The following is a 27,441-nucleotide window of genomic DNA, read 5'->3' on the forward strand; positions in this document are numbered from 1 at the left end:
AGCACACACAGACACATTTATATGTGTGTATTTAAATGTTTTTAAATGTGTATTTAAATACACATTTATATGTGTATAAATGTAGATCTTTGTGTAGAGTTACAGTGATGTTGTGCAGAAAATGTCTTCTCCTCTTGAACAGGAACTGGAGCACATTATCTCTCAGATCATGCATGTTGCAGAGTGTCTTGAGTGGGATGTCACAGAACTGAAGCCGGTAAAATACACTTGAATTTGACCGTGGCCAGACAGTGTGTGCCAAATTTTATCATATTTTTATAATAATTAACATGTCTAACTTCATTGGTTTTGGGGTGTAGATTCTGGAGGAGATGATGCAGGAGATCGACTATGACCGTGACGGGATGGTTTCTCTTGAAGAGTGGGTCCAGGGTGGCCTGACCACTATTCCTCTGCTAGTACTTCTGGGACTTGAAACTGTGGTTATCAATTAAGCTTTACATATCTATCCTCCGGTTGCAAAGTCAAGGCTTGAGTCCTTCAGCTGTTTCAACTGAAAGAGACTTGCACTGACTGATCTTAAAATATCAGTGGCTTTGTTTTGTCTTAAGATGCACACCAGTAATGTTTTTCATAAGGCATGTTAATAAAAAAATACGTAAATGTCCTAATTGAACTATGGCCTAATCCTGGCTTAGTCTAAACCCTGTCTGTGAAACTGGGCCTATATGTGTTTGTCCAATGTGTTTATTTTCCCATCTTGTCCATCTGTCTGTCCATCTATCCATTCATCCAAACCAAAAGAACAGATACAGTACATCATTGTTGATAAATTCAGATATTACACTCTGTTTGCCCACTAGATGGAATCCTCGACTAATTTTAAATGCCTTTTTGGCTGCACTAGTGGCCTAGTGCCTTGATTTATTTTGCACGTCATCCAGATTGTTAAAGATGCAGATTCAACATTTTTCAAAACATATTCCTTTCCTTTCAAGTTTTGCATTGTCTCAGCAGGATTCCAGAATACCCTTTATGTAATTTGATGTAATGTTTTTTATCACAGTTGTCATAGTTGTATTATCCTTGTCAAGTCCTCATAGCTGTCTTCCTCTCATTCTCTCACTATTATCTTTGTCTTTTTCACTCTCTCTGTTTTGCAGAATGTAAAGGATGACGGGCAGCATGTGTGGAGACTGAAGCACTTCAGTAAACCTGCGTACTGTAACCTTTGTCTGAATATGTTGATTGGATTGGGAAAGCAAGGCCTCTGCTGCTCCTGTGAGTCCAGCATTTATTATATTAACCACCAGTCACTTATGTTCACTTATCATTTTTTTCCTTATGCTATAAGTGTAAATGGACAAATACAAGTCAAGATCATCTAATTAATTTCATTTCTAATACAAGCTATAATATCTCATCTTTAAACATTGACATTCAAAGAATTAAAGATGGTTGCAAGGTCATAATAAGACATAGGTCATAATTTTTTTTTTGTACTTTGGTGAAGTAATATGTGTTTTTATAATGTATTTATAAATTAATATATTAATAAATGCTGACATTAACCAATTGTAGACATTATAATTGTAATGCATTTAATTAAAATACTTGTATTAAAGTAGTAAAAATGATAAAAACTGATACGAAAAACAAATGATCAAAACATTTTTACTTTGCACTATGAATACATTTTCTGTGTCTGTTTTATAGTCTGTAAGTACACCGTTCTTGAGAGATGTGTGGCTCGAGCCCCCCTGTCCTGCATCAAAACATACGTCAAATCTAAGAAAAACACAGAGGTGCGTCGAATTGTAATGTTTAAAAACCAGCACGCTTGGATCACCAATGCTTCACGGGGCTTAGACAAAGGGCTTCTTTTCAGCTAATGAAATTAGAAAGAAATTCTCTTTCTAAGCATTGCTAATTACATGATTAACCTGGTTTAAACAGAGACCTGAATACACCAATGATGAGTCGTAATCAAAGCCTATGCTCATTTGTGATATGCCTGCATATTCTTTCTTCCTCTCTCTCTTTCTCTGTATATGCATTTATTAGCATTTTTACATATTAACAAAAGCTTTTTTTTTATAGATTATGCATCATTTATTGGTTGAGGGAAACTGTCCAAGCAAGTGCGATAAGTGTCATAAAACTATCAAGTGTTACCAGGGTCTTACAGGCCTTCACTGTGTCTGGTGCCAGATTACTGTGAGTTTATCAGTGTACTTAAATAAATATTGATGAATTGTTTGATCTGTTTTAAAGTTATGTTCTGCTCTGTCTTGCAGCTACACAACAAGTGCGCTTCTCATGTCAAACCCGAATGTGAGGGCAGATCACTGAGAGATCACATACTTCCTCCAAACACAATATGCCCTGTTGTACTGGTAATATGTCATATTTCTTTTCGTACGTTATTTTGGGATTCTTTTGTTATATAAAGCTCAGCTCTTTTAGACCTTTACATGTGACCTTTAACTGCAGGAGAGACAGTCCACTCTGAGAAATGACTCCAGCCAATCAGGAGGCCGGGGGAAAATACAAAGGACCAATTCAGTATCAGTGGATGGACAGGGGCTACAGGTGAATGACACACACTTATAGATGGATATTGCTAAAAACAGGAAGTCCTATGGGTACGTTTCCTGCAGTTGGCAAACAAAATAACATAGTGCTTTAGTGAATCTAATTGTCCCTAATGCTACCATGCAAAATACATGATTGATATGAAATACATTTGGGAAGTCGACTTAGCTCTTTTTATGTTTTTCATGCATGCATCTTTTATGGTCATCTCATATAAATTAGGGATAATATGGAATATGTGATCTTTTAGAATTTCTTCAAACACCATTTAAATTAACTAGTGTAGACAAAGGTGATTTAAAATGACATTTTAACTAGAGATGCACTGATATAAATTTTTGCTCACACTTTATTTTAAGGTCCAGTTCTCTCTATTAACAAACATTTAACTACAACCTTAGTAAACTCCTAATTTGCTGCTTGTGAATAATTAGTACGGTAGTTGTTAAGTTTAGGTACTGGGTAGGATTAGGGATGTAGAATATGGTCATGCAGAATTTATTAGTACTTAATTTATACAGTAAGTACTAATAAACAGCCAATATGTTAATATTAGTCACGTTAATAAGCTACTAGTTAATATTGAGAATTGGTCCATATAGTAAAAGTGTGATGATATGCAATATAAAAACAGCGGCCTGTTTCATAAAACAAGTTTGCCAAATAAGCCAGGCTTATTTCTGACTTAACTAAAATATAAGTATACAAATAAAACAAGGTTAACGATTAATTTCCTGGTGAGTCATCAACTAAGTTTTGCTCAAAATCACACTTCTAGGCAGCAGTGACCCTCTGTGATTGGGTGTTGTCTGAGCATAGTAATGACAGAACGAAAAAAGACGAATCATGTCCTGGGTCATCCGTCTTGGCTGGCGGCGGCTAACCAGTGTAATAATCAGGATTATTATTTATAATTAGAGGAAGTAATGGATCACTCGTCACCGGACGGGCGGCTCATTAATTCACCTGGGCCTGCTGGGATTGTTTCGATGGGTCCTGTTTTAAGCGCTTCATCTGTGTCACTGTCCACCGGAAGACGACTCACACTCTCTGGATTAGTTTGTGCGTGCGTCGTCCGCTCCAAAACCCCACAATCATCATGCATCCATGCAGAAAAGTGACTCATGGTCAAAGACTGTCATTAATGACTAAATATGGAGCTGATTACTGAGGTTTGCCAGTTGCGTCTCATGACGTGGGTTTTGCATGGGTAAATCATAGACTTTTTGTTCTGAAGAGTTATTCTGAGATCTTTTTGAGCAGATCAGACTCGATTAACGTCAATGTGATTTTAAATTCTGTTTTATAATTATGAGAGGATGTAGATGCTTTCTGAAAATTAAGGTTCAGGTGGTGAAGAAAATGTTAAGAAAAACCTTTGTTGAAGAATCAATAAATTTGCGTATTTTCTGAGATGCTTGGTATTACTAAATGTAAATTTGTGAATTTAAGGATGTTTTATGCACTCTGTTGGTCATTAAACATTGAATCATAAAGCACAACAGCTGATTTAAAAGCTAAATTCACGTAAAATGTTTCTAGATTAGGATATGTAAAAATTCCTTTTCTTTTTAATCTGTAGATTACTCCATTAGAAGGAACTCATCCATTGTTGGTTTTCGTCAACCCTAAAAGTGGAGGCAAACAAGGGGAAAGGTGAGATTTGTGAAAGTTGGTGTCAGATTTTAATAAGAAAGTTACACTTCAGTATTTTCATGTAGCATTTTTACTGTCATCGAATCAATCTACATAATTTATCCATTACTACAGTTTGTTTGACACCAGTGCATACCAGTTTCAGTCAAATTAGCAATGCACTGAATGTGTTCGAGGTTGTTGATGAAACTTCTCTGAGTTACAATTACAGTTTCACATCCATTTCTGGCAACCTAAATGAGGATCTAATCAAATCAGTTGCAATTTTAAATCCATTTTTGGCATCTTTATCAGATTTCAGTTCCTCTTGATGGACACAGCGTTGGATGAGATCACCAGTATTTCTTGAATAGCTAATGTCTTGTAATAGCTAATATTAATGACAAACTCCTTAGTTTCTATTGTGAATTCATCCAACCACATCCATCTATTATATAAAAAAAAATCACTGTAAAATATATCCAGTTAAATTTATGTACAAAAATGGCATCTGTGGTTGCCAGAAATTCATTGTAAAAATATGGCGAAAATATTATGGATGGAATATTGGTGCCTTAAAACTATCTATATAAGTTAACATACCAATGAACTATCAAAATACTTCAAAAAACTTGAATGACCAAAATCTTTATGCCTGTATTGATAACCACCATAATAATACAGGTGGTAAAATAGAAAGCCACATAATAAATCAGAGTTCATCATACAGTAAGTGGCCTGTCCTTGAAACATTGCACAGGATCATACACACAAAAACAAAACACTATCAGGGTAACACATGACACTAAAATAATGCAGTAAACATTAACTAAATATTGACAGAAAATGTATAAAAACATCATAATGTGCATTAGTGATAAAAATAAGAAGAAACAAAACTATTTAAATAAAATATAGTCATGCTGTGGGAATGTACTTTTATTGTTTTGTTAAAATAATGAAAAAATAATCAAATTATTATTAATAATAATAATGTACATTATTGAAAACAAAAAGAAACCAGAAAAAAAGTAAAACAAAATAGCCTAGTCATATGTGATTTGTCACATAGGGACTTCTAAGTATATTGGTATTTATTATAATAATATAATATAAATATAATTAAGCGTTTTTACTTGAAAAATCATAAATTTGATTATGATTTATGATGTTACAATTTATAGTTCACCATATACAGTATAATTATATACAGTTGACAGGCTTTTTACTGTAGCAATTGTATGGTCTTTTCTTCAAAAATATATAAAAAATTACAATGCGAGTACATTTTTTACCAGTTAATAGAAGATTATCTTCATATGATCACAAAATCAAATGTTTCCATATTCGCGATGTATTTGAATGCCAAAATATTATTGAACTTTTATATAGGCCTACTTCACTCGCATTCCAATATCCACTTAAAACAAAATGTTTTGCGGTCTGGTGATAACGCTTACCGGCATAGATTTTACTACATATTTAAACTGAGCAGTGTGTTTTTTTCCATATGTTTGACTGATTGTTTTTTATTATGATAGTGAACATAATAAATGTCAAGGTAGAATGCTTAACTGTGTGCGCTCATGCGGCGCTGATGCAATCACTTGATTTTTTCCCCTTCTAACAGTGGAAGCAACTACTCCTTTTAATCATGAAGATAATTGGAATTGTAAAAGGTTTGCTTTTATTTATGTACATTCACAATAAAAACAAATCTTTGTGCTTTTGTAAAATAAGCCTAAATAAATAGGATGCCGCTTTCTGCCGTCTGGTTTCCTTTCGCGCAGCATAAAAAACTCTGCATAGGCTACATGCTGCACAGTTTTTCTTTCGTTTTCATAAATTGTTATATAAGTGAAAATATATTTCTCGTATAGGCCTATTTATTCGTAATAATAATAATATATATATAGCGCCTAGCTTTATCATGTTTTTCTCTGCTTGCAGAATCGCTGAAGGTGCGTGATGTGATAGCTCATGATGACCCTGTGAGTCCTCGTGTTCTGTTGTTTGCTGCTTTTTGCGCATGTAAAATTAATCTCCGGAAAACAAATGCTAGTATTTTTAACGGGTCACAGACACTTATTCTTTCTAATTTAATTCAATTCTAATTTAAAATAATCTTGTCGGTTAACGATTAATAATTGGTTAACGAGTGTCGGTTGTCGGATAGGAAAAATAACTGAAATGAACATCCCTAATCATTAGTCTTACAGAGTGCCAAGAAGCTCTTTCAGAAGGGCAATTTGGAAAACAAACGCGTGGTACTTACTTTGTCTGGAGCTGACGTTCACGCACGAAGCGTTGGTATTGATCCCTACACGTATTGGGGACTTTACCAATTTTTTCCGGGACATTTCCTTAGACAATGAAACTTGACCACAGTGTCCTCAGCGACTCAGATGGAGGAAGTATATGGAGACTCCTATGTTCGTTAGTGCATCCCAAAACACAACACTTGAAAAGCCTCTTTGGCGCTGACATTATATCTCCAGCAGCTACAGCAAGTAATCAGTAATGGCGGAGGCGGACCACAACTTCTCACTCAGGGCTGTGTCTATGCTTATTGGGCAGCGTCACAACAGGGCGGAACTTTTTCCCCTCGTTGACGTGAACAGAGGGAGAATCTTAAACAGCTCGTTCTGAGAGACTGTTTATGATTTTTTTTTTAGATTATAAAAAAATGAGTGGGTGGATTTTTACCATTATAGGCTGGATGTTTTCACACACTGCAGCCACACAACTGTTCAAACACTTTATAAAAGTGATTTTTGCATAATAGGTCCCCTTTAAGTATACCTGTTTAGTATACCAAAAGTACAATTGCAGGGTATTAAGCACATAAATATGTAAATGTATTTATATACTTTTATAAAATGTTTATTTTTTTATTATTCTAATTTCTTAAATTTCTGTTTAAAACTTCTGCCCTATCTAGGATCTTCCGAAAGTTCCAGTACCTCCTGAACCCCCGTCAAGTCTACAACCTGGCCAAGAACGGCCCCATGCCTGGGTGAGTGACAGTTCTCCAGACACTCCAGAGAGGCTTTTCTCTTATCATTCTAACAGAAGCATTTAGCTCCCTGCTGTCTAGCTTTCTGGGAAACTTATTGTTGTGCCACATTCTCGCTTTATGATCATAAGAGTTCTGACAACCCCACGTTAACACTACATTGTATATGCAGACACCGCTTGATAATAAAGTGCACTAATTCATGCATGACAATCTCGCTCTGCATCTTAGCTGTAAATGTAGACATTATTAAAGGGTTAGATCCGCCATCACAAACACCGCGGAGAACAAAGCCAGACTGTGGAAGTCTCCAGTGCTGACAGTCAGCTGGTAATAATAGATTCATGTTAGTGTTAGTGTGTTGCCGCTCTCAGGGCCTTGTGTGATCACGCATACCATCGCTGGTGTCAATCAAATGCACGCAACCATGCAGCTCTGTGATCACTGACTGAATTTGTTATTAGTATGCCAGCTACATGGTCACTTTTGAATTAAGTGCACAGCCGTGAGGGTTGTGACAATACTCAATGAGACTTTATTTTGAAAGTGGAATTTCAAAGAGCAATAATGAAAACAGAAATGGCATTGGGTGTGAATATTTGGGTAGAGATAGAATCGATTCCATTCACTGTTCATACTGTAGGTTTTTGATTCAAATTGGGAAAGTTCAGAATGATTCATTTTGATTCATCAATTGATTTGATTCAATTAGTGACATGATTCTATATGCATTTTTATAAATGCATTTATGAGTCTTGGGCAAAAAAGAAGAAAGAAAAACTACTCTAAATGCAGTCAAAGAACTGAAACACTTTTCAACATTGATAATAATAATAATAAGAAAAAATGTTTATCGAGAGCCACATCAGCATATTAGATTGGCTTCTCAAGGATTATGTGACACTGAAGACTAGAATAATGACTGCTGAAAATTCTGCTTTTCATCAGAGGAATAAATTACATTTGAAAATATATTAAAGTAGAAAACAGTTATTTTAAATTGTAAAAAGATTTACAATTCTCAATTGTTGTATTTTTATTGTTTTTTACTGTTTTTTTTTTTTTGTATTTCAATCAAACAAATGCAGCCTTGGTGAGCAAAATAAATAAATAAATAAAATAATAAATAAATCATACATACGTACATAAGTAAATAAAAAATCATACCAACCCCAAACTTCTGAACTGTAGTGTATTTTTCACCAAAATCTCAGTAACAGTATTTGGATTCCTATCATTTTAAATCAGTGGTTCAAAACAAATGATTCACAATTCAAACATCTTATTGGAAGATCAATGCTTAGAGTTGGCAGTTTTACTTGAATGTTTTCTATTGTAGGAATATTTTTGAAAGGATGATTATTGTTGCTTTTGACCTTTGATTAATTGTCTTTCAGATTTTTATGATTTCATAAATGCACCCCACTGAGCGATGCTTTCCAGACACCATTTATTGACTTTGTCAGCCAATTTGCTTTTGAACCTATTGATTATGGCATTTGAAGTCAGGTGTAGCCTATGTATTGACGTTTCTCTGCTGGTGGAAAAGACTTTTGACTTTATGCATTCACAGTCACTGTTGAAATAACACTCGAGCGTGGTGTAGTCATGCGATGATAATGTGACATTGCTTTGTCGAGGTAACTGTCAGCCGTAGCTCTGGGCTGTCTGTCAATTACAGGCCCTGCTAATACAATTAGAGCAAATTGAGTGTTTGTTTCTTCATAATCAAACATCCTCAAAGTTGCTTTTTCATGTGATTGGTCATCTGTTTTTGCTGTCTAATATGATTTGCCAAGCCTGCATGTCCCAATAAGTAAAGTAATTGAGAGTCTTATTTTGTGCACCATTCTACTATGTAAGGTCCCTTCATGCAGTTAGAGCTTTATTATTGTGAAGGAACGGAAGACGCTGCAATGAACATTGCCTTGGTAGATCTGATTAGCTTCTGAGCAGGCTTGGCTTTCCAAAAGATGGATTTGCATTTGTTATTTAAACAAAAGATTCATTCATAATCCAATAGAGTGAAAAGATTTCACTATTTTTTTAATGTGTATTGTCTAATAAATCATGGTTATTTTTCATTAAATACATGCATATGTATTTTATAGTTGTGGAAGAATAAAAATATGGTTAAATTGCTTTCCTAACACTTGACATCTTAGTAATTCTGAAAACGGTCTTTATTTCATCTTAAATTAGTTTCGAGATGTTCCAGATTTCAGAGTCCTGGCCTGTGGTGGAGATGGTACCGTTGGATGGATTCTTGATGTTATAGGTGAGTTCAGATGAAAACACAGTTGTATGACGCCCACATAGTGCTTGTTTGTTTGCTCTGGCCTCTTGTTGACTGAGTCATTTCTTAGAGCAATTAAAAGCTCGAGTCATGTGGATCAGGGCTTCCATACTGTGCCATGTTGTAAATTAAATCCAGGAAGTTTTCATTCTAGATTTAATAAAAACAACATGCTAAAGTAAACTTCATAACATAAAGACATCTTGAGGAAATCCTGCGAAAAAGGCTTTTCTTGTTGTTTCAGAGGTTCTTTTGTACAGAAGTGATTTTGTTATATTTGTCGAAATAGTCAAATACGTATTTTTCACAGAACTAAAGCTATTACATTCGTACCTGTATTTTGTGGCAAATAGGATGATTATCTTTCTTCAAGAAATGGCATATTACTTATATAATCTGAAGAATAGTCTCCGCAGGTGATTTTTTAAGATGACTGCATCCTCATTTAGTCCTTTATTTGTGTCAAAAATTGCCTCCATTTTTTATCAATCAAAACAAAGGCAGAGTAATAGACTGGATGCTTTCAGAGGAGTGTATTAGAAAAGAACCACTGTACTTTTGACATTGCCATCTATTTCATTATACAGTACATGTGTATATACATATATCAGCAGAGGTAATTAAAGGTAACAAATCATGAATAAATGTATCATCTTTATTGGAAAATTCAACATTTTATTAAACTTTGATCATTAATTTAATCTTTTAAACAACCTGTTAATTTCAGTGAGTGAACAAATTTATACTTAAGTGTACGTACATTACTGTCTCTGACAGACAGCCTGTTCTTCTTCTTCTTCTCAGAAAGTGATGATGTAGTATTTTGGGTTTTCCAAAAAATGTGTGTTCCCTGAACCTCTATACTACGAATATTATTGTGCATGTTATTTTTTGACAGACATCATTGTTTTTATATTCAAATGATGTAGATTTTAGTTCAAATGTTCTGTGTAAATGGTTTGATTTTTGGTTGTTATGAAACATGCCATTACAAAGCAACTTTAGTGGAATCATGGGATGTTCTGTTTTTCCTATTGTTCTCTGAAGTGCTGTTCTTTTTCTTAGATAAAGCCAACTTTGAACAGAATCCCCCTGTGTGTGTACTTCCTCTCGGCACAGGAAATGACCTCGCAAGGTGTCTGCGCTGGGGTGGAGGTAATTTAAGTCATTTCAATATTTTAATTTGATGCTGTAAATGAGATTTTATGTGAATCCTAAAGCCTAAAGCCTAAAGCCCAGTGTGGTCCACACCGCGAGCCACACTGGGAAACTTATCACAACTACTTAGATCTAAATGTTACAAAAACGTCAGTTCCTTGTCTATAAATAGCTGGAGCACAAAGAATCCAAACCTAAAATAGTAACTTGGAGTAACTTGTAATGTGTCCTTTGGCTTTCAGGCTACGACGGAGAAAGTCTTTTGAAAATTCTCAAGGACATTGAGAACAGTCCTGAAGTGATTCTGGACAGGTGGAAGATTGACATCACTCCTGTAGACACAGATGAAAGAGGAGATCCAGTCCCGTACAGCATCGTGAACAATTACTTCTCTATTGGCGTGGTGAGTCTGAACAATAAAAGTTGTATGTAGAGACCCCTGAGGCTCATTAACCATCCACATACTTCCACTCTTTCCCTCCCAATAAACAGAGAGAGACTCGCATATACGCATCTGGCCGGTGCGCTAGTCTGGTCTATTAACCATGATACAGTATGTGATGACTGTGAGTGGAGTTTATGAATGAAGAAGTGAATAAGGCCCCTACGTAATAAGACTAAATGAGCTAATCAAGAGGGCTGAGTGCTTTTTGAAATGCCAAGAGCATCTATTACATTAACAAAGCCGTCCCTCATCACTGCGGTGAGGAGCGAAGCTTGCCAGTTGACAATGAAATATGCTGTAGACGTTACACGGCTCTCGTCTTCCCGAACGACGATCAAACACGTTGTGTGTTGATGCATTTTGGGCCGTCTGAAATCTAATGATGCTTATTACGGCGACCGCATGTCAGCCATTATCCAGAAATGTCAAGGGAAATACGGTAATTGACATTTACAGGTTTGACGGCTGTTTTATTTTACATTTGTACACATCTTAAAAAAAAGAAAGTGTAATGAGGGAGACATGCTTGGACAAATATGTCATCTTGTTAATAAGGGATTTGATGGCTTTAAGTATTGATTTATGAAACACTCAGTCCCATGTTCACCTTTACATAAAACAAGTCTTTGATAGACAGAGAGATTGACAAATATATATGTAGTACAAATATATATATGCAAAATGTTAATAACTGAAACAAAATAAGAGGGATCATGAAAATTGCACATAATTTTTTATTTAGTATGGTCGTGAATACGCTATTTCACATAACAGATGTTTACATATACTCCACAAGACAAAATAATAACGGAAATGTATAAAAATGGCCTCATTCAAAAGTTTACATACCCTTGAATCTTAATACTATGCGTTATTTCCGGAATGATCAACAACTGTTTTTATATTTTGTGATAGTTGTTTGTCCTGAGCAGTTCAACTACCTGCTGTTCTTCAGAAAAATCCTCCAGCTCCTGCACATTCTTTGGTTTTCCAGGATCTTCTGCATATTTGAACCCTTTCCAACATTGACTGTATGATTTTGAAATCCATCTTTTAACACTGAGGACCATTGAGGGCATGCCTATTACAAAAACATGTACTGATGCTTAAGAAGGCCACACAATGCATTAAGAGACGAGGGGTGTAAACTTTTTAAATTGGATGATCAGGGTAAATTGTGCTTATTTTGTCTTCAGTACTAAATGAAAAAATATGATCGTTAAACAAAATGAGAAGAAGCAGCATCCTGTTCAAAAGTATACATCCACCGGCTCTTAATGCACTGTGTTGCCTTCTTGAGCATCAGTAAATGTTTTCACCTTTTGTAATAGTTGTGTATGCGTCCCTCAGTTGTCCTCGGTGTGAAAATATGGATCTAAAAATCATACAGTCACTTTTGGAAAGGGTTCAAATATGCAGAAGATGCTGGAAAACCAAAGAATATGGAGGAGCTGGAGGATTTTTCTGAAGAAAAATGAACTGTTCAGGAAATAACAAGGAATTCATGAACAACTATCACAAAATATAAAAACAGTTGGGGATCATCCAGGAAATTACACATAGTATTAATATTCAAGGGTATGTAAACTTTTGAATGAGGTCATTTTTATAAATTGCAGTTATTATTTTGTCTTTTGGAGTATATGTAAACATCTATTATGTGAAATAGGTTATTCAGGACAGTACTAAATAACGTGCAATTTTCATGATCCCTTTTATTTTGTTTCAGTTATTAACATTTTGCACATTCTGCAAGGGGTATGTAAACTTATGAGCACAACTGTGTATATAGGCCTATATAAAATCTTTTCAATTATAATTTTAAAAATGGTTTTAATTTCCATTTACATATAGATTTATACATACTTTGATGTAAAACTATAAAACTGTTGTAAACTGATTTATAAATAGATCGATCTCTGTCTCATTAATTATTCAGCTGCAGTGTATTCAGTACTGTGTTAATGAAATTACATTTTCAATGTGTTGACTAATTTAGTTGTTTGTTTGGATTATAGAGAAGTGCAAATCTCAGTGGGATCAAGTGATATTTTCCTATCACATTTTACAAGAAAACACAAATTCCTTTTGAAAACAACTGAAAACCAATAGAGATTACAGAGCAAGTCGTGCTCATAATTACTTTGCAGATTATGCAAATGAAAAACAATGTCTTCCGTAATTATGTATATGAACTCTAGGAACGAAACAGCCAACAAATGCAGCTGTTGCCAGACAAGATGGTGCAAGAACATTTTAATAGAAAGGGGTAATTTAAGACATTTACATCAATATCTGTATCGCAGCTTCTAAACAACTTTAACTTTAGGTCTAAATTAACAGGAGCTCAGAATATGCATCATTGCTCATATTTGTAACTTAAAATATCACCATTTCATGTAAGAGTGATTGTCAGTATAAACAATGGGGTTTCTGCAGACTTTTTTAAGACCATGTGAGGAATGAAATTCAACAAAATGAAACGCATTTATTTTTTTGACCCCGTTGGCAGATATTTTTTCTTGTTTTAAGCATAAACACCCTTAATTTTGATACATTTCTCGGGAATCAATTAATTTTGCATCTCAAGAATGTATCCTGATTTAAAGATTTAAGATATTTGTACTGGAAATCAAGACAAAAAATACAGAGGAATATATTCTTTTTTTCTTTTTAATTGCATTGTATGCAACCTTTAATGAATTTCAATTAATTTAAGACTTTCTGCTCCACTTTAAGACCTTTTAAATGCTCTTTAAGAAACCTTGTCAAAAGGAAAACTTTAGCACTTCAAAAAGAAAACGCAAAAATGTATTCCTCAATGTATTGATAAATAGCCTAGAAGAAATACAGCAAAATACTTTTTTCAAAAAATGAGTCAAATTTAAATCCAAGGACCAACAGGATTGGTAAAACAAATATAACGCATCAACAAAAACTCTCAAATCAAAGCTGTTCTTCATATTAACGCTTGTCTCACTGACTGATCACCCTGTCAAGTGATATTTTGGGTAATTAGGTACCATTTAAATACCAAAGTTGAAATATCCCTCTCCGTTAGACAGGGGGTGTTATCATTTCGGTCAGAGCCAGAAGCTAGAGACAGTCCCTAATCACACAGGATCGCCTAAGATAATGTAGTCTGTTTCCTAATGACCCTGCGCTCATGTCAAAGTCATTACTCTCCCGCTGAAGGCACATCATCTGCCTGGACAAGCCGTAATTGGACTAAATGGTGAACTATGAGAGAACATTACACATGTCCCTTTATTAATTTGGGCACGAGAGTTTTGCAGTGGTAATTATCGGGGAGGGGTGGACAACGGCAGATGAAAGATAGCGAGTGACTGACTGCTGCAACTTTGACTTTAGAGTCAATGAAAGGAAATCTGCTCTCTCTCTCTTTCTCTCATGGACGCCGGATACGATGACGTCTCTGAAAGCTCCTTGGTTTCAGCGCCGGGCATCAAACCAGAGTCAGGCCGAGGGGAGACTGTGCCTTTGCTCTCATGTTTTTATTTATTGTGCAGTTTGTAAGAAAAGAGCAATACTATCTTTTAGATACACCTGTCATTTTACCTTTCTTCTTGTTCTGGGTTGAAGAAACCAAGACTGGTGGGACCCCGGGCCTCCCTTTGCTCTGCAACTAACGGCGGGTTTAAAAGATGTCAACAGTAAAGGAATTGATTTTTTTGGCTTACACTAGACTTTTTTCAGCGGTGAGCTAGCAGGGGGTCTTCTGTGTGGAGGTGGTTTCATTGGAGGGGCTGGATTCACAAATGGTCCTAACAGTGTGTTTGGAGCTTGGGGGAAATGAGAGGGAGGCCCTCTTGGAGGAAGTTTCAGCAAGTTTTTCATCTCTGTTTGAGCACACCCAAGTTCGCTCATACTTTATTTCCCCCGAATATACCTAGTCAGGTGGAAATTACCTGTTTGTGGAACATTTTTTGCGAACCTTTGAACTCCATACAGTGCTATTTTAGTATACTTCTGTCATTTTATTGATATTTAGAATTAGATTTTATTTTTAGAATTTTCTTTTAATTTTACGTCTAAAGTTTTCGTAATTTTGTTGTATTTGTATTAGTGTTTTTTTTTTTTTTAAATGTCTATATAGTTTTACTTTTTTAGTTTAGTTTAGTTTTTAGTTTTGTATTTTCTTAAATGGGTGTGTATAGAGTATTTACAGAGTGTTAACTTTTAGTTTTAGTTCCTTTTTCTTATTTGTAAGTCGCTTTGGATAAAAGCGTCTGCTAAATGACTAAAAGTAAAGTAAAGTTTATTTAGTATAAGTTATTTTAGTACTTCAAATTAAACTAAATGAGAAATGTCAACTTTGTTTATTTATTATTTTTTAAAAGTTTTTTATTTTACATTTAGTTTTAGTTATCAGTAATAATTATATAGGTTTTATAATCATAAATTAACATTAGCTAGAATTTGTTTTGATTCAACAGAAATGGCATGTATTAAAAATCACGTTTTATTCCTGAAAAGGTCACAAGGCATTTGAATTGTTTTAAATCAAATATAAAAATTATAGTCCTAGACCCTGACTGATGTAAACAAATCAAATAAATGTAAACTATCTAATAAAGAAAAGATTGACTGTTACACATCTTTTAACTTAACTTAGCAGAAAAAAGTATTATCACAAAATTAGCTAGTTAGCCAAACTTTTAATATTATTATAATAAATAAACATAAATATATATTTGTTTGTTTGAGAATGTGCTTAGACATTTTTAAGCCGTTTTAGCAAACATACAAAGTATAAAGCCTGTATAGGTAGAATACTGGTAAAAAAAATGGGACGCTTCAATTTCTATTCATTCCATTTCCCTGTGTTTCGTAGATGTTTTACTTTTTAAAATGGTTTTGTGTAACAGACTAATTATCAGAAAATGTGCCACTTTTGCCTGTATTCATCGTAGGTCCAGTAATTTTGTGCCATGTTGCTGTATTCTGTGAATATGCAGCATCTTTATAATATGTCAGCACAAAAATAACTTGGAAAAAATACAGTTTTGTGGCCAGATATTTACTTCTTTTTTTTCTTATTTTGCTGATAGCGGGGGGCATTCTGCTGAATGAAGAATGTATATCTTCTATATTGTGTATTAGAAGTCTAATGTTTGTCATGCTTCTCCTCTTCGCCCTTTAAAAATGATCAGGCCTTCGGAATCTACATTCCTCAATCAGTACATATAGTCACTTTACTTTTCAACCACCATCTCAATTCATCACCATAGCAACAAAACATTTACATTACACAAAACACATGCAAACAGAGCGCACACAAGTGCATCAGAACCTCTAAACCCAGATGTCAGAGTACCTGTGACGGGCGCCAGCAGAGCCGCAGCATCCTGTATGTACTGTATGTGCGATTAATTAGCCTGAACCACGTGTTCAGTCCTCTTGTCAATACTCATCATCGTTGGCTAGAACCCCAGCAAAGAATCGCAAACACCTTATCTGTTAACACACATACATATGCATGGAGCTCAAACTTGTTTCCAGTCGTGTGGAAGGGCGATCAGGCCCATAATTGGAGCTCGGTGTGGGGGAAGGAATTTTGTTTTTGTCGTCAGAGTTTTGTCTGGTTTTAAAATAAACACGTCTCTGTCTGCAATGTCTCTGATGCGGGGCTTTTGTTTATAGCTAATGGTCCGTGATAAAAGCATCATGAAACTATTCAATACAATCCTCAATCTGTTGTCTTTTCATCTTCACACAGCTGTTTTGACAAATTCAAGATTTTAAGACCCAGATGCACAGAGGATGATGAGAGAATCTCATGCGCGAGTGTAATAAGTCAAAGACTCCTAACGAACCATTGTCAGAAGCTCGCAAAACAGCGATGATGGTATATCGGTGTGCATAAAAACCTGATCTGATTTGATTTTTCTCCTTTTTGCAGGATGCATCCATCACTCATCGATTCCACATTATGAGAGAGAAACATCCAGAAAGGTTTAACAGCAGGTACCGCTCGCTCTCTATCTCTGTGTTAACACCAAACACTTCACCAACACTGCATCTTAACTCCCACTGTTTTGGCTGTCATCTCAATCTGTAAGCTCGCCAGCGTGTCTGCTAGGTTTACAGTGAGTTAATGCCTCGATAACTCTCCTTTCCCCTCAGGTGTGTCTTTGAGACTTCTGCCATGCTTTTATTCTCTAAAATTAGATGAAGATGTGGGATTGCATTGTTAAGGATTCCCAAAACTTGATTTGAAGCTGAATAACCCTCTTAGTCTGAAAAAACTGTTTTCATGTGTAAATCAAAATTAATATGTAATTAAGATATGCATGCATATATATATTTATATATATATACTGTATGTATAATTACATATAGATAGATTATAATATATTTTAATAACATTTTCATTATTCATTACTATTTTTATGAAGAATTTATTGATATTGTGTGTACTCATGTTATCAATAAAAAGTAACTGTAGCTGATTCAAAGTATTTTAAAATGTAATATGATCTAATTACAAGTACTTAATTTTTTTAATCTGATTGCATAATCCAGATTACATGTAATCAGTTACTACCCAGCAAGTACATATACAGAGATACAACCAATATTTAAAATTATTCATATATAAACATGTACAAGCATAACTAAAATACTGTAGCCTATATTAAAAAGACCAAGTATTGATTTTTGCAGCATGCACTGCATATAGGCTTATTCATAATTTATTGATTCTCCCTAATTCTATTTTTATTGTATAAAAATACACACACGCATATACACATAATTTATTTTAGTTGTCAAGAATAAATCTCCATCCCTACCAGAAAATGTAATCTAACCACTGTAATAAAACAAATTTAACACTGTTTTTAAAAAATGTTTAAAAGCCCATATTGATCACTCATAATATGAATATTATACATATTTTTTCCAATCATAGATGTTTTTTAAAGGCTTAATATTCAGGTATTTATAGGTTGGCTTCCCTGAAATCTAAACACTGTGGCTCTGTGGTGCTTTTAAAACATTGACACAACAACACTGGCTCAACCAATGGCATGAGTTTGGGGCGGGGCTTTCTGTTTTTCTGACCAATAGATGACCAGAAAACCTGTTTGGAAACATTCATTACTTTGCATTTGCATTTAGCCATGCCAGAGTCACAGAAATGATACACTTCACCTTTACTTTTTTGTACAGTATATTGCTATTGGAGTAACATTGTGAGCCAAGTTTACTCATGTATTTACAAAAATAATTTACTTCATAAAATCTTGTTCTTTTAGGACCTTTGAGCAACAGATGTAGGTGCTCCTTTGTGCAGGAGTGATTTATTCTTTGCTAAAAGGATCTGAGTGATGTGGAACATCTGTGATTAGCCCACAATGTGTGCACCTTCTAATGATGAGCAAATTTGATATCTATGCTCCCATTAATATTTAATGTCCCAATAAGTCAGTATGAACGCAGCCGAGTAATTGGTTGGGTAATTGAATTTGCTTGGGTAGTTTGACATCATTTTTCCATCACCGTGATGACACAAGACCTTCAGGAGAGTCTTTTAATAATCAAATGATAATTATACTTTCTACGTGCAGTCCTATATTTCAAACCTGGTGAGCAGATAACATTTTAATTTCAGGAATTAAGGATTGGTGAGGAGTCAGAAGACACAAATGCCTTTGTTTATAGGACTGTGTTGATGTTGATTCAGATCCGTGTTAGGCGTATAATGAATCAAAGCGGATTCTGATCACACAAAAGCATGTGTATAGGAACTGTTTTATACCACTGTGTCTTTTGAATAATGATTAAGATATTTTAAGAAAATTATACCATCTGTTATTTGAGTTTGATAAATAATTCACATGAGAGAATGGGTTTAGATCTTTCTATTACATAGTATCTTTTCTCCCTCAATAATGTATGATGTATGAAGGTATTGCAGTTTTTTTTTGTTGGATTTTTCTAGGAACCTTTATCTTTTACAAATATATAGCTGTTTTAATATATCATCAGATTAGTGAAGCAAAGGGCAAGCATATCTCGCTTACAGTTAATGGTACTGGAGTTTTTTTTTTTATTTTAACCCAGGGTCGTTCTGTGAAACAGGGCCTTTTACATGATTTTCAGAATTCTATCAGATAAATAATGTGTTAATGTGTTAACGAATTACACTGCCATCATGAATTAAGAAATCATTTGAGTACTCATTTGGGCACAGTTAATGGAATTAAATCAGAACAGATTTAGAGAAATTTAGCGTTATTTCAACAGATCCTCTGCTGTGAATGGGTGCCGTCAGAGTTCAAACAGCTGATAAAAACATCACAATAATTCAAAAGTAATCCACAGGACTCCAGTCCATTTTGTGAAGTGAAAAGTACTTTGTAATAAAAAATGTTAAGCCATTGCTTCCATTGCTTCTATTCTAAAATAACAGTCCATGGGCCAGCGCAAACCATCTTTGGCATTAAAATTGTACTGTCAGGTTTTACTAAAGAGGCTCAGTGAAGAATTAGCGCTGAAAAGGCCTGGGCACAGTAATTTTTGCACTTGACCTTATTGAATATGCACTTGTAGGAGTTTCCCTTTCCCTTCCCTTTCATTTGCTAACGTTTGGACTCGTCAAATGACTGGAATTTGCGCCATTATTTAATGCCCCAAAAAAGCATGTCTTATACTATTTTGCGCTTGAAATGGCTGTAACTATTGTTTCTAGAGGAGAGGCACAGCAGAGAACAGAGAGGGCGAAGGGAGAGGATTTTTCCACACGTATGAATTTATTTTGAATGTCAGAAAACACATTATTTGAACATATCGTTTGCCAAGACATGTTATTTTTAATTTGCTTCAGGAAAAAAAAGACGACTTGGAACCCTCAACTAGGAGTCATGCAATACCAGCTCGATCAAAACTTCTAGCAAACCTTCATTTTTATGTCCTCCTGTTCTTTTCAGCGTACTGTGGCTTCATTTCTTTATTCTTTATTTGTGACGACGCTAATTTGCGGTGTGCTTGGTATATTGCGTTGGTCGATATGTAACTGAGATCTGTGTTCTCTGTGTCTGTGTTCTTTAATTTTGCACATTGTTAGTAAATCACCTGCACAAATTTCCCCTGCCATCAGCACTTTTTTGGTATTGAGCTCTCGTGCTAATTTGCCGTGTTTAGTAAAACTGGCCCTGTAATGCATAATAATGCTTCTTCTATTAAAAAAGTCCATCATCTCTTATCCTCTCACATCAAAATTATATTTGTTTAGAAGTGTTTTGGACTGTTTTCACTTGCAAACCGTGCTGTGCATATTTCTAACCTGATTCAAACAAGAATTTTTCGCTGGAAAAAGCAATATTATATGGATAGAGGACTTGTATTTTAGCCAAAAACAAAAAGGGCTTAATGATTGATTTGTTTATTACAAAAACACAGCTTTTCACAACAAGTTAATTAATGAACTGGAGTTGCATGAGTTACTTGTGGATTATTGTGATGTTTCTATCAGCAGTTTGGACTCTCGTTCTGACGGCACCCATTCACTGCAGAGAATCCATTTATGAGGAAGTGATAGAATGCTAAATTTCTCTAAATCTGTTCTGATGAAGAAATAAACTCATCTTGGATAGTCTGATGGTGAGTACATTTTATGCAAACTTTTCTTTTTTGTGTGAACTGTTCTTTTAAGCCTTAAGAAAGTTATCAGTGTTGACAGTTTAACTTGTTTTTTTGTTTGTTTTATTTGTTTCTTCATACAGTCCTTTCCCTCTTAAAATGGTGTAGCATTAAAATTTGCATATTTTTTATGACTTTTTGGCTGTTTTCTCTGTGCAACTTTTCCAATCTCTAACATTTTTTCCAGTTCTCACTGCCTGTTATTGTATGTCATTGCATTGACCTTAGTGAAGACACAAATATTTGATCGGCTTAATGAGCAACCCAACAATGGCCAATTGGTTTTTAATTATAACACGGCATCATCTTGTTGATAACGGACGCAGAGTCTTGAGCGAACCCGGCTCCCTGGTTTTATTTGCACCTCGGGTGATTACCAGGAGGAAGGTGAGAAGATTTGACACTTTGCAGATAGATTAATTTACTGCTGGAGTAAGACCAGAGGGTGATAATGAGGTCGAGGATTAAAAGCAGACAATCAGTGTGGCAGCGTCGCATGGACTCGTTAAAGTACACTTTCTCTCTCGTCACTGATCGTTCATGCGCTTCCAAGATAATCTCTGTCTTCAAGATGATGTGAAAAAAGCATGTCTCAGTTGTCTTCGTTTTGTGAACTTCAGTGTTATGTGCGGCGTTTTTTTAGACTTGTGGTCTTGCGGTTGTTGCCTACAAAAAATACTTTCTAGCTGCGTTTTACACCAAAATACCATACTAAAATTGTGTTAAACTGGAATTAGCCATCACTTTCATATAAATAAAACATAAATAAATAAATGGTATTTGAAAGCCTCTTAAAATGTTTGATGCAGATCTCATATGAACTTATTCAGGTTGTACGATAATAGCAATTAGAGCTATATGATATCAAGATGCAAATAGTCGTGGCAGATGAACAAGAATGGATGTGTGACTGTAAATGTCTATGTACTTAGTCTTTAAATGAATGTACTTTTAAATTAATATTTAAACCCCAAAATTAGTTATCATTATGATCTCACCTTCATGTTTTTCCAAACCATTTTGTTCTTATTTTTACATGGATACTAAAAGGGGCTTTGCATACAGCAGGTATTCATATATTTATATATCACTGGTGGTGGTTGAGGAGAGACCCCCCCCCCCCATGACTGTAAAGCGCTTTGGGTGTACAGCAATATACAATAAAGCGCTATATAAATGCATCATTCATTCATTCATTCATTTACTTTTATACTTTCACTTTTTTTTTATTAATTTATATTTTTTTAATCAGTACAGAATTTTTTTTATTTTTTATTTTAATTAATACTTTTATTCTGTAAGGATTGACCAAAAGTGACAGTAACAACATTTATGTTACAAAAGTTTTATATTGCATATAAATGCTGTTCTTTTGAATTTCTTTTTGAATCCTGAAATCCTGAAAAAATGCATTAGTTTCCACAAAAATATTTGTCTTCAACGTTCAAGTTTCTTGAGCAAAATTCCACTTTAAATTTAACTTTAAAAATTTAAATTCAAAATGTTCAAAATTATAAATTTCATAATCTAGAAATTCTCAAATTATATTCTAATAATTGTAATAATATTTACAATATTGTAGTTTTTACTGTATTTTTGATCAAATAAATGCAACCTTGGCGAGCATAAGAGACTTCTTTCAAAAACATATAAAATCTTTCTAAACTTGTGTTTTTTCTAGACTTTTAACACTTATTCAAGGATTTTAGTCATAATTTCCTTGTTGGCATTTTCACATCTACACCAAGTGTGAAATAAATGAAAGTGTCATTAATGTGTCATTTATTTTAGCCATATGATACTGACCAGGTAGGAGTACTTGAGCTCTACTGAGCCGTCTTTGAAACAGCCTACCGCTGACCAGAGTGTCGCCTTAAGGGTGACACGCTCAGCCTGAGGCACTCTTCTTTAATTATTCTCTGTTTAACCTTTCCTCGAGTCGGAGGGAGGCTGAACCATAGAGGGCCGTTTAGCGTAATGAGGGTCCTCATCAAAAAGCTATTGCAAGAGCTAAGACTGTTTGACCCACTGCTCTCTGTCTCTCTCTCTTTCACACACATACACACACACACACATACACACACACACACACACACACACACACACATAAACCATCCCAGCAGAGCCCTAGGCAGCACCGCTATGCACACTGCTCCTCATTTCAAATGAAATCGCTGGTCTGACTGGGATGTCATCTATAATTAATGACCACTTCATAGTGTAATTTATTGGGATCTCACCTGTGGCCCTGTCCCCATCCCTGCTGGACTTTCAAACCCCTCCCTGCTCCACCTCCTCATGTTCACACACTGCGTACATACAGAAATAGCAGACGACTTCACCTGATGTTTGCCATTTCACATACTGAATGTTAGAAGAAGATCTCACACCTTGCACATGATCATGTCAGGTATCATCACTTCAAAAAAAATAAAAAATCACACCATAGCAAAGGAACGCATTGTATTGGAATGTTTCAGAATCAATCATTGAAAACCCCATATGTATGAAACAGAATATTGTCCTCCTCAATAGTTAAAGGTTTCAGCCCTGCATTGAATTGCTTGACTTGGTAGTTTATGCAGTGGCCTCTGCTGAATGTTCCAACTGAAGCATCTGTTCTTAAAGTAATAGTTCATTCGAAAATCAAAATGAAGTCATAATGTACTAAATCTCATGTAGTTACAGTCCTGTATGATTTAATTTCTTCTGTGTTAAAACACAAAATTATAGTAGATATTTTGAAAAAGTCATTTGTGTCCAGTGTTGTTTTTGCTGAATTTTATTGTATGTAAAAAAAAAAAATGTTCAAAATATCTTCATTTAGGTTCCGTAGAAGAAAGAAGGTCATAGAGGTTTAGAATAAAATCAGAGTGAGAAAATGACAGAATTTAAATTTTTCAGTGAACTGTCCCTTTAAATTTCCTTACATAGTGTACAAGTCGTATGAACTTTTATGATACTTTACGGACGTTTACTTTTTGATTCAAAATACAGTAAAAAAAAGATATATTGTAAAATATTATTACAATTAAGAACAATTATTTACTATTTTAATATATTGAGAACATAATTTATTCCTGTGATCAAAGCTAAATTTTCAACATCATTACTCCAGTCTTCAGTGTCTCATGATCCTTCAGAAATCTTTCTAAAATATGCTGATTTGCTGCTCAATATAAATTTCTTATTATTATCAGTGTTGAAAACAGTTGTGCTGCTTAATATTTTTGTGGAAACTGATAAATTTTTTTCAGGATTATTTGATGTATAGAAAGTTCAAAAGTAAGGTATTTACTATAATTGTCATAACATTATTAATGCTTTTATTGCATCCTCTCTAAATAAAAAACTATTAATTTCTTTAAAAAAAATCGTACTAACCACAAACGTTTGAATATAGTGTAAAGCCATATAGGTTTGAAATAACATGAGGCTAAGTAAATTATCATTTTTAAGTGAACACTTTTTTTTTTCTTTTTTTTTTTTAAATATCTTACAGTAGCATTTATAAAATCATTCAATTTCTAAAAGATTGAAATCCTGACAATGTGCCTTTAATTAGTGGGCTTATTGGAAGAACCCGTTGTGTTTGTTTTCAGATCGATGTTCCATCAGCCAGATCCTCTCTGGTTTAGTCTCAGTTCATTCATGTTGTAGATGTGCCAGGACTTGCTGTCATCTGATTACCTGTGTTGCATCTCTTAGACTCAGTTGGCAGATGCTGGTCTCCATCTGCAGGGCCTGTGAGACATTCCCCATCCGCACTGGAACAGAATTCCACAGGGAAGCCCTTACTGTACAAGAGACTAAGTGTATACATGTGCACCGATGATTGTTGGGTATCATGACCACAGATAAGGCAGAGCTGTAGTTAGGCTTGAGTTTAGTTTTAGGTGCCGATGTGCACTTAATCTCTGGCCAGTACGGCGAGTCAGATAAAACCTAGCGGTACTAGAAAGGCCTGTTTCTCCTGCTGCGTTCTCCTCCGCCTTAACGGAAACCTCTTCAGTAGCCACAGCCCCATGTGGAGCCACTGACTCCTGCAGGGCTGCCAGCTGTCAGGGAACCTCTCCTCCTTCACACTCTCCAGCCATTAACCATCACCCTGAGTCAGGAGAGCCTACTTCACATGACAGGCCTGGCTTTACACATTCAAGTGTTTCGCTCCAAAATGCACACACTAAACTGTTTAAACTTAGTCTTTAAGTGGGTTTTTGGTTTAATTTTGCATTTTAAATGTTGCATCAGTCATGTGGGTCTGGTGTAGCATTGTCTTGCACAGTATTTAAAAAAAATAAATTATTTTTACATTTTAGCCTGATTGAAATCATATCAATTTTTTTCTGCACATCACACATGTATTGGTCAGTATGATAGATTCAACTTGTTTTCAATGTTACAAAGGTAACTGCTAAATGCATTACACTTTACATCTTGTATTTTCACTGAGCTTGTTGCAATGCATTCTGGGATTGCTTTGTCCCCAAGGGAAACCTACCTTAGAAATATTACAAAGCGAGGAATTATAATTAAAATTAACTTTTTTTTATTCATGCTTTTCTAGATATTTCATATATTTAGTCTTTTGTTTTGAGTTTTTTCTATATATTTCTCTCTTCTTTTTTTTTTAGATTTTTTTTTAATATATATATATATATATATATATATATATATATATATATAAATCTAAAAAAAAAAAAAAAGAAGAGAGAAATATATAGAAAAAACTCAAAACAAAAGACTAAATATATGAAATATCTAGAGAAGCATGAATAAAAAAAAGTTAATTTTATATATATATATATATATATATATATATATATATATATATATATATATATATATATATATATATACACTACCGGTCAAAATGATTTAAAACTATTATTATAAGAGTCACTTGAGTAGAGCTCCGTACGTTTGGCCTCTTTTTGCTGATTTTTTTTTTATTTTATTTTTTTATTCATTGGTGGTGCTTTACCTGATGGCATGCAGTCGTAAACAGCAGGAGTTGTCTCCATCGGCTTCTCCGATTAAGAAGAAATTCAAGCCACCGACCGCGAGCGATATGATGGACAAGATGGCGAACACTGTTATACACTTTGAGGACATTCTAAGAACCGAGTTGACGGAACGAGTTCGCTTCTCACATGTCAGTTGTTCAGTCGCTATGCTCTAATCTGGATCTTCTTACAGGGGAGATGAGAGAACAAAAGAAAGTTGTTGCAGATCACGATAGGCGAGTAGCCGCACTCGAGCAACAGGTTGCAGACTTGCAGGATCGCAATATGCGCAGCAATCTGCGTCTGGTTGGATTGCCTGAAGGTTCCGAAAAGGAGGACCCTATGGGTTTTTTGAAAAGATCACTACCGACGTGGTTCCCGTCTCTGGCGGGCAAAGAGATTGAAGTGGAGCGAGCGCATCGCGTGTACACAAGGCTCTCCTCAGATCGTGCTAAACCACGGGTTTTCATCTTTAAACTGCTGCGGTACACGGACAGGGAGCTCATTCTGCGGGCCGCCAGACTTCATGCCCTGGTGAAAACTTCAGACGGAGCAACGCTGTCTTTCTTTCCAGATTTTTCTCCGGTCATCGCAAAAAGAAGTGCATTTGTGCCAATTAGGAAGGAAATGAGAGAAGCTGGCATCCAGAATTTTCTCTTATATCCTGCAACGCTGAAGATCATTCTCAATCAAGGTGAACCTAAAATGCTACACACCCCAGAAGAAGCAAGAGATTTTCTCAGATCCCATTCATCCACCAACTCTCAGTGAACTCCAGCTGGACATTTGCTGTCTAATCGGTGAAGAGATGCTCTAAATCAGGGCTGTCCAAACTCTGTCCTGGAGGGCCGGTGTCCTGCAGAGTTTAGCTCCAACTTGCCTCAACACACCTGCATGGAAGTTTCTAGAGCCCCTTTCACACTGCACGTTGGTCCCGGAAAATTGCCGGAGTGCCTTCTGTGTGAACGCAACCACGTCCAACTGCCTGTTCACCCTTTGTGTAAACTAATCCTTCCTTCTGAGGAATCTCCCTCCTCTGCTTCAATCATCTATCTCTTTCTTCTTGAGGATTCATACAAATATGTGCATGTTTTATTTTCCGATCAGGTATGGGGTATGTTTAAATTGTCTTCTAAAAACCCTAATCACCAAATGATTCATTGGAAATTGCTGCATAGGGTTTACTTGACTCCAATGAAACGTTTTTATATGAATCTGTCGTCTTCTAAGTGTAATCTCTGTTCCCAAGGAGTTTTAGGCACGTTTTTGCATTTTTTTGGGAGTGCCCCTCTCTCTCACCTTTTTGGACTCAGCTCTCACTGGACCTATCATATTTGTTGGGTACTGAGATATGTTTGACTCGTGCCATTTTTTCATGAATGACTTTTGGGACTTTGTCCGTCCAACAAAGATGTTTACTGTTAGCTGCTCTCACAGCAGCAAATAAATGGTCAATGGTTGGAATCCTCCTCACACAATATACAGACGAACCTGGACTGTGTATTTGTTGGACATTATCTCGATGGAACTCTCTACTTCTCGTATACATGGATCTAACGTGAAAACTGTAAATTCATGGCATTCAGCTTTTAATGTTGTCTTCTTTTCTAAAATCTTTGTAAAAATTATTTTATTGTTATTTGTTTATCTGTTAATATTAATG

General features: G+C 35.1%; 1 protein-coding gene across 1 annotated transcript in view; it reads left to right on the plus strand.

Annotated features, from left to right (window-relative positions):
• Window positions 1-27,441, plus strand: part of LOC306853863 (diacylglycerol kinase beta-like) — a gene marked incomplete at both ends in the record, with an annotated part of 58,085 nt that overhangs the window by 7,699 nt on the left and 22,945 nt on the right. The window contains 14 exon segments of the mRNA XM_079391513.1: window positions 143-217; window positions 321-440; window positions 1,125-1,242; window positions 1,678-1,766; window positions 2,062-2,178; window positions 2,259-2,357; window positions 2,455-2,553; window positions 4,139-4,212; window positions 7,133-7,208; window positions 7,212-7,217; window positions 9,410-9,485; window positions 10,569-10,658; window positions 10,904-11,064; window positions 17,030-17,094. Of these exon segments, the coding sequence (XP_079247639.1) occupies window positions 143-217; window positions 321-440; window positions 1,125-1,242; window positions 1,678-1,766; window positions 2,062-2,178; window positions 2,259-2,357; window positions 2,455-2,553; window positions 4,139-4,212; window positions 7,133-7,208; window positions 7,212-7,217; window positions 9,410-9,485; window positions 10,569-10,658; window positions 10,904-11,064; window positions 17,030-17,094 (1,265 nt within the window).

Source organism: Barbus barbus, assembly GCF_936440315.1.
Source record: "Barbus barbus genome assembly, chromosome: 34".
NCBI lineage: Eukaryota > Metazoa > Chordata > Actinopteri > Cypriniformes > Cyprinidae > Barbus > Barbus barbus.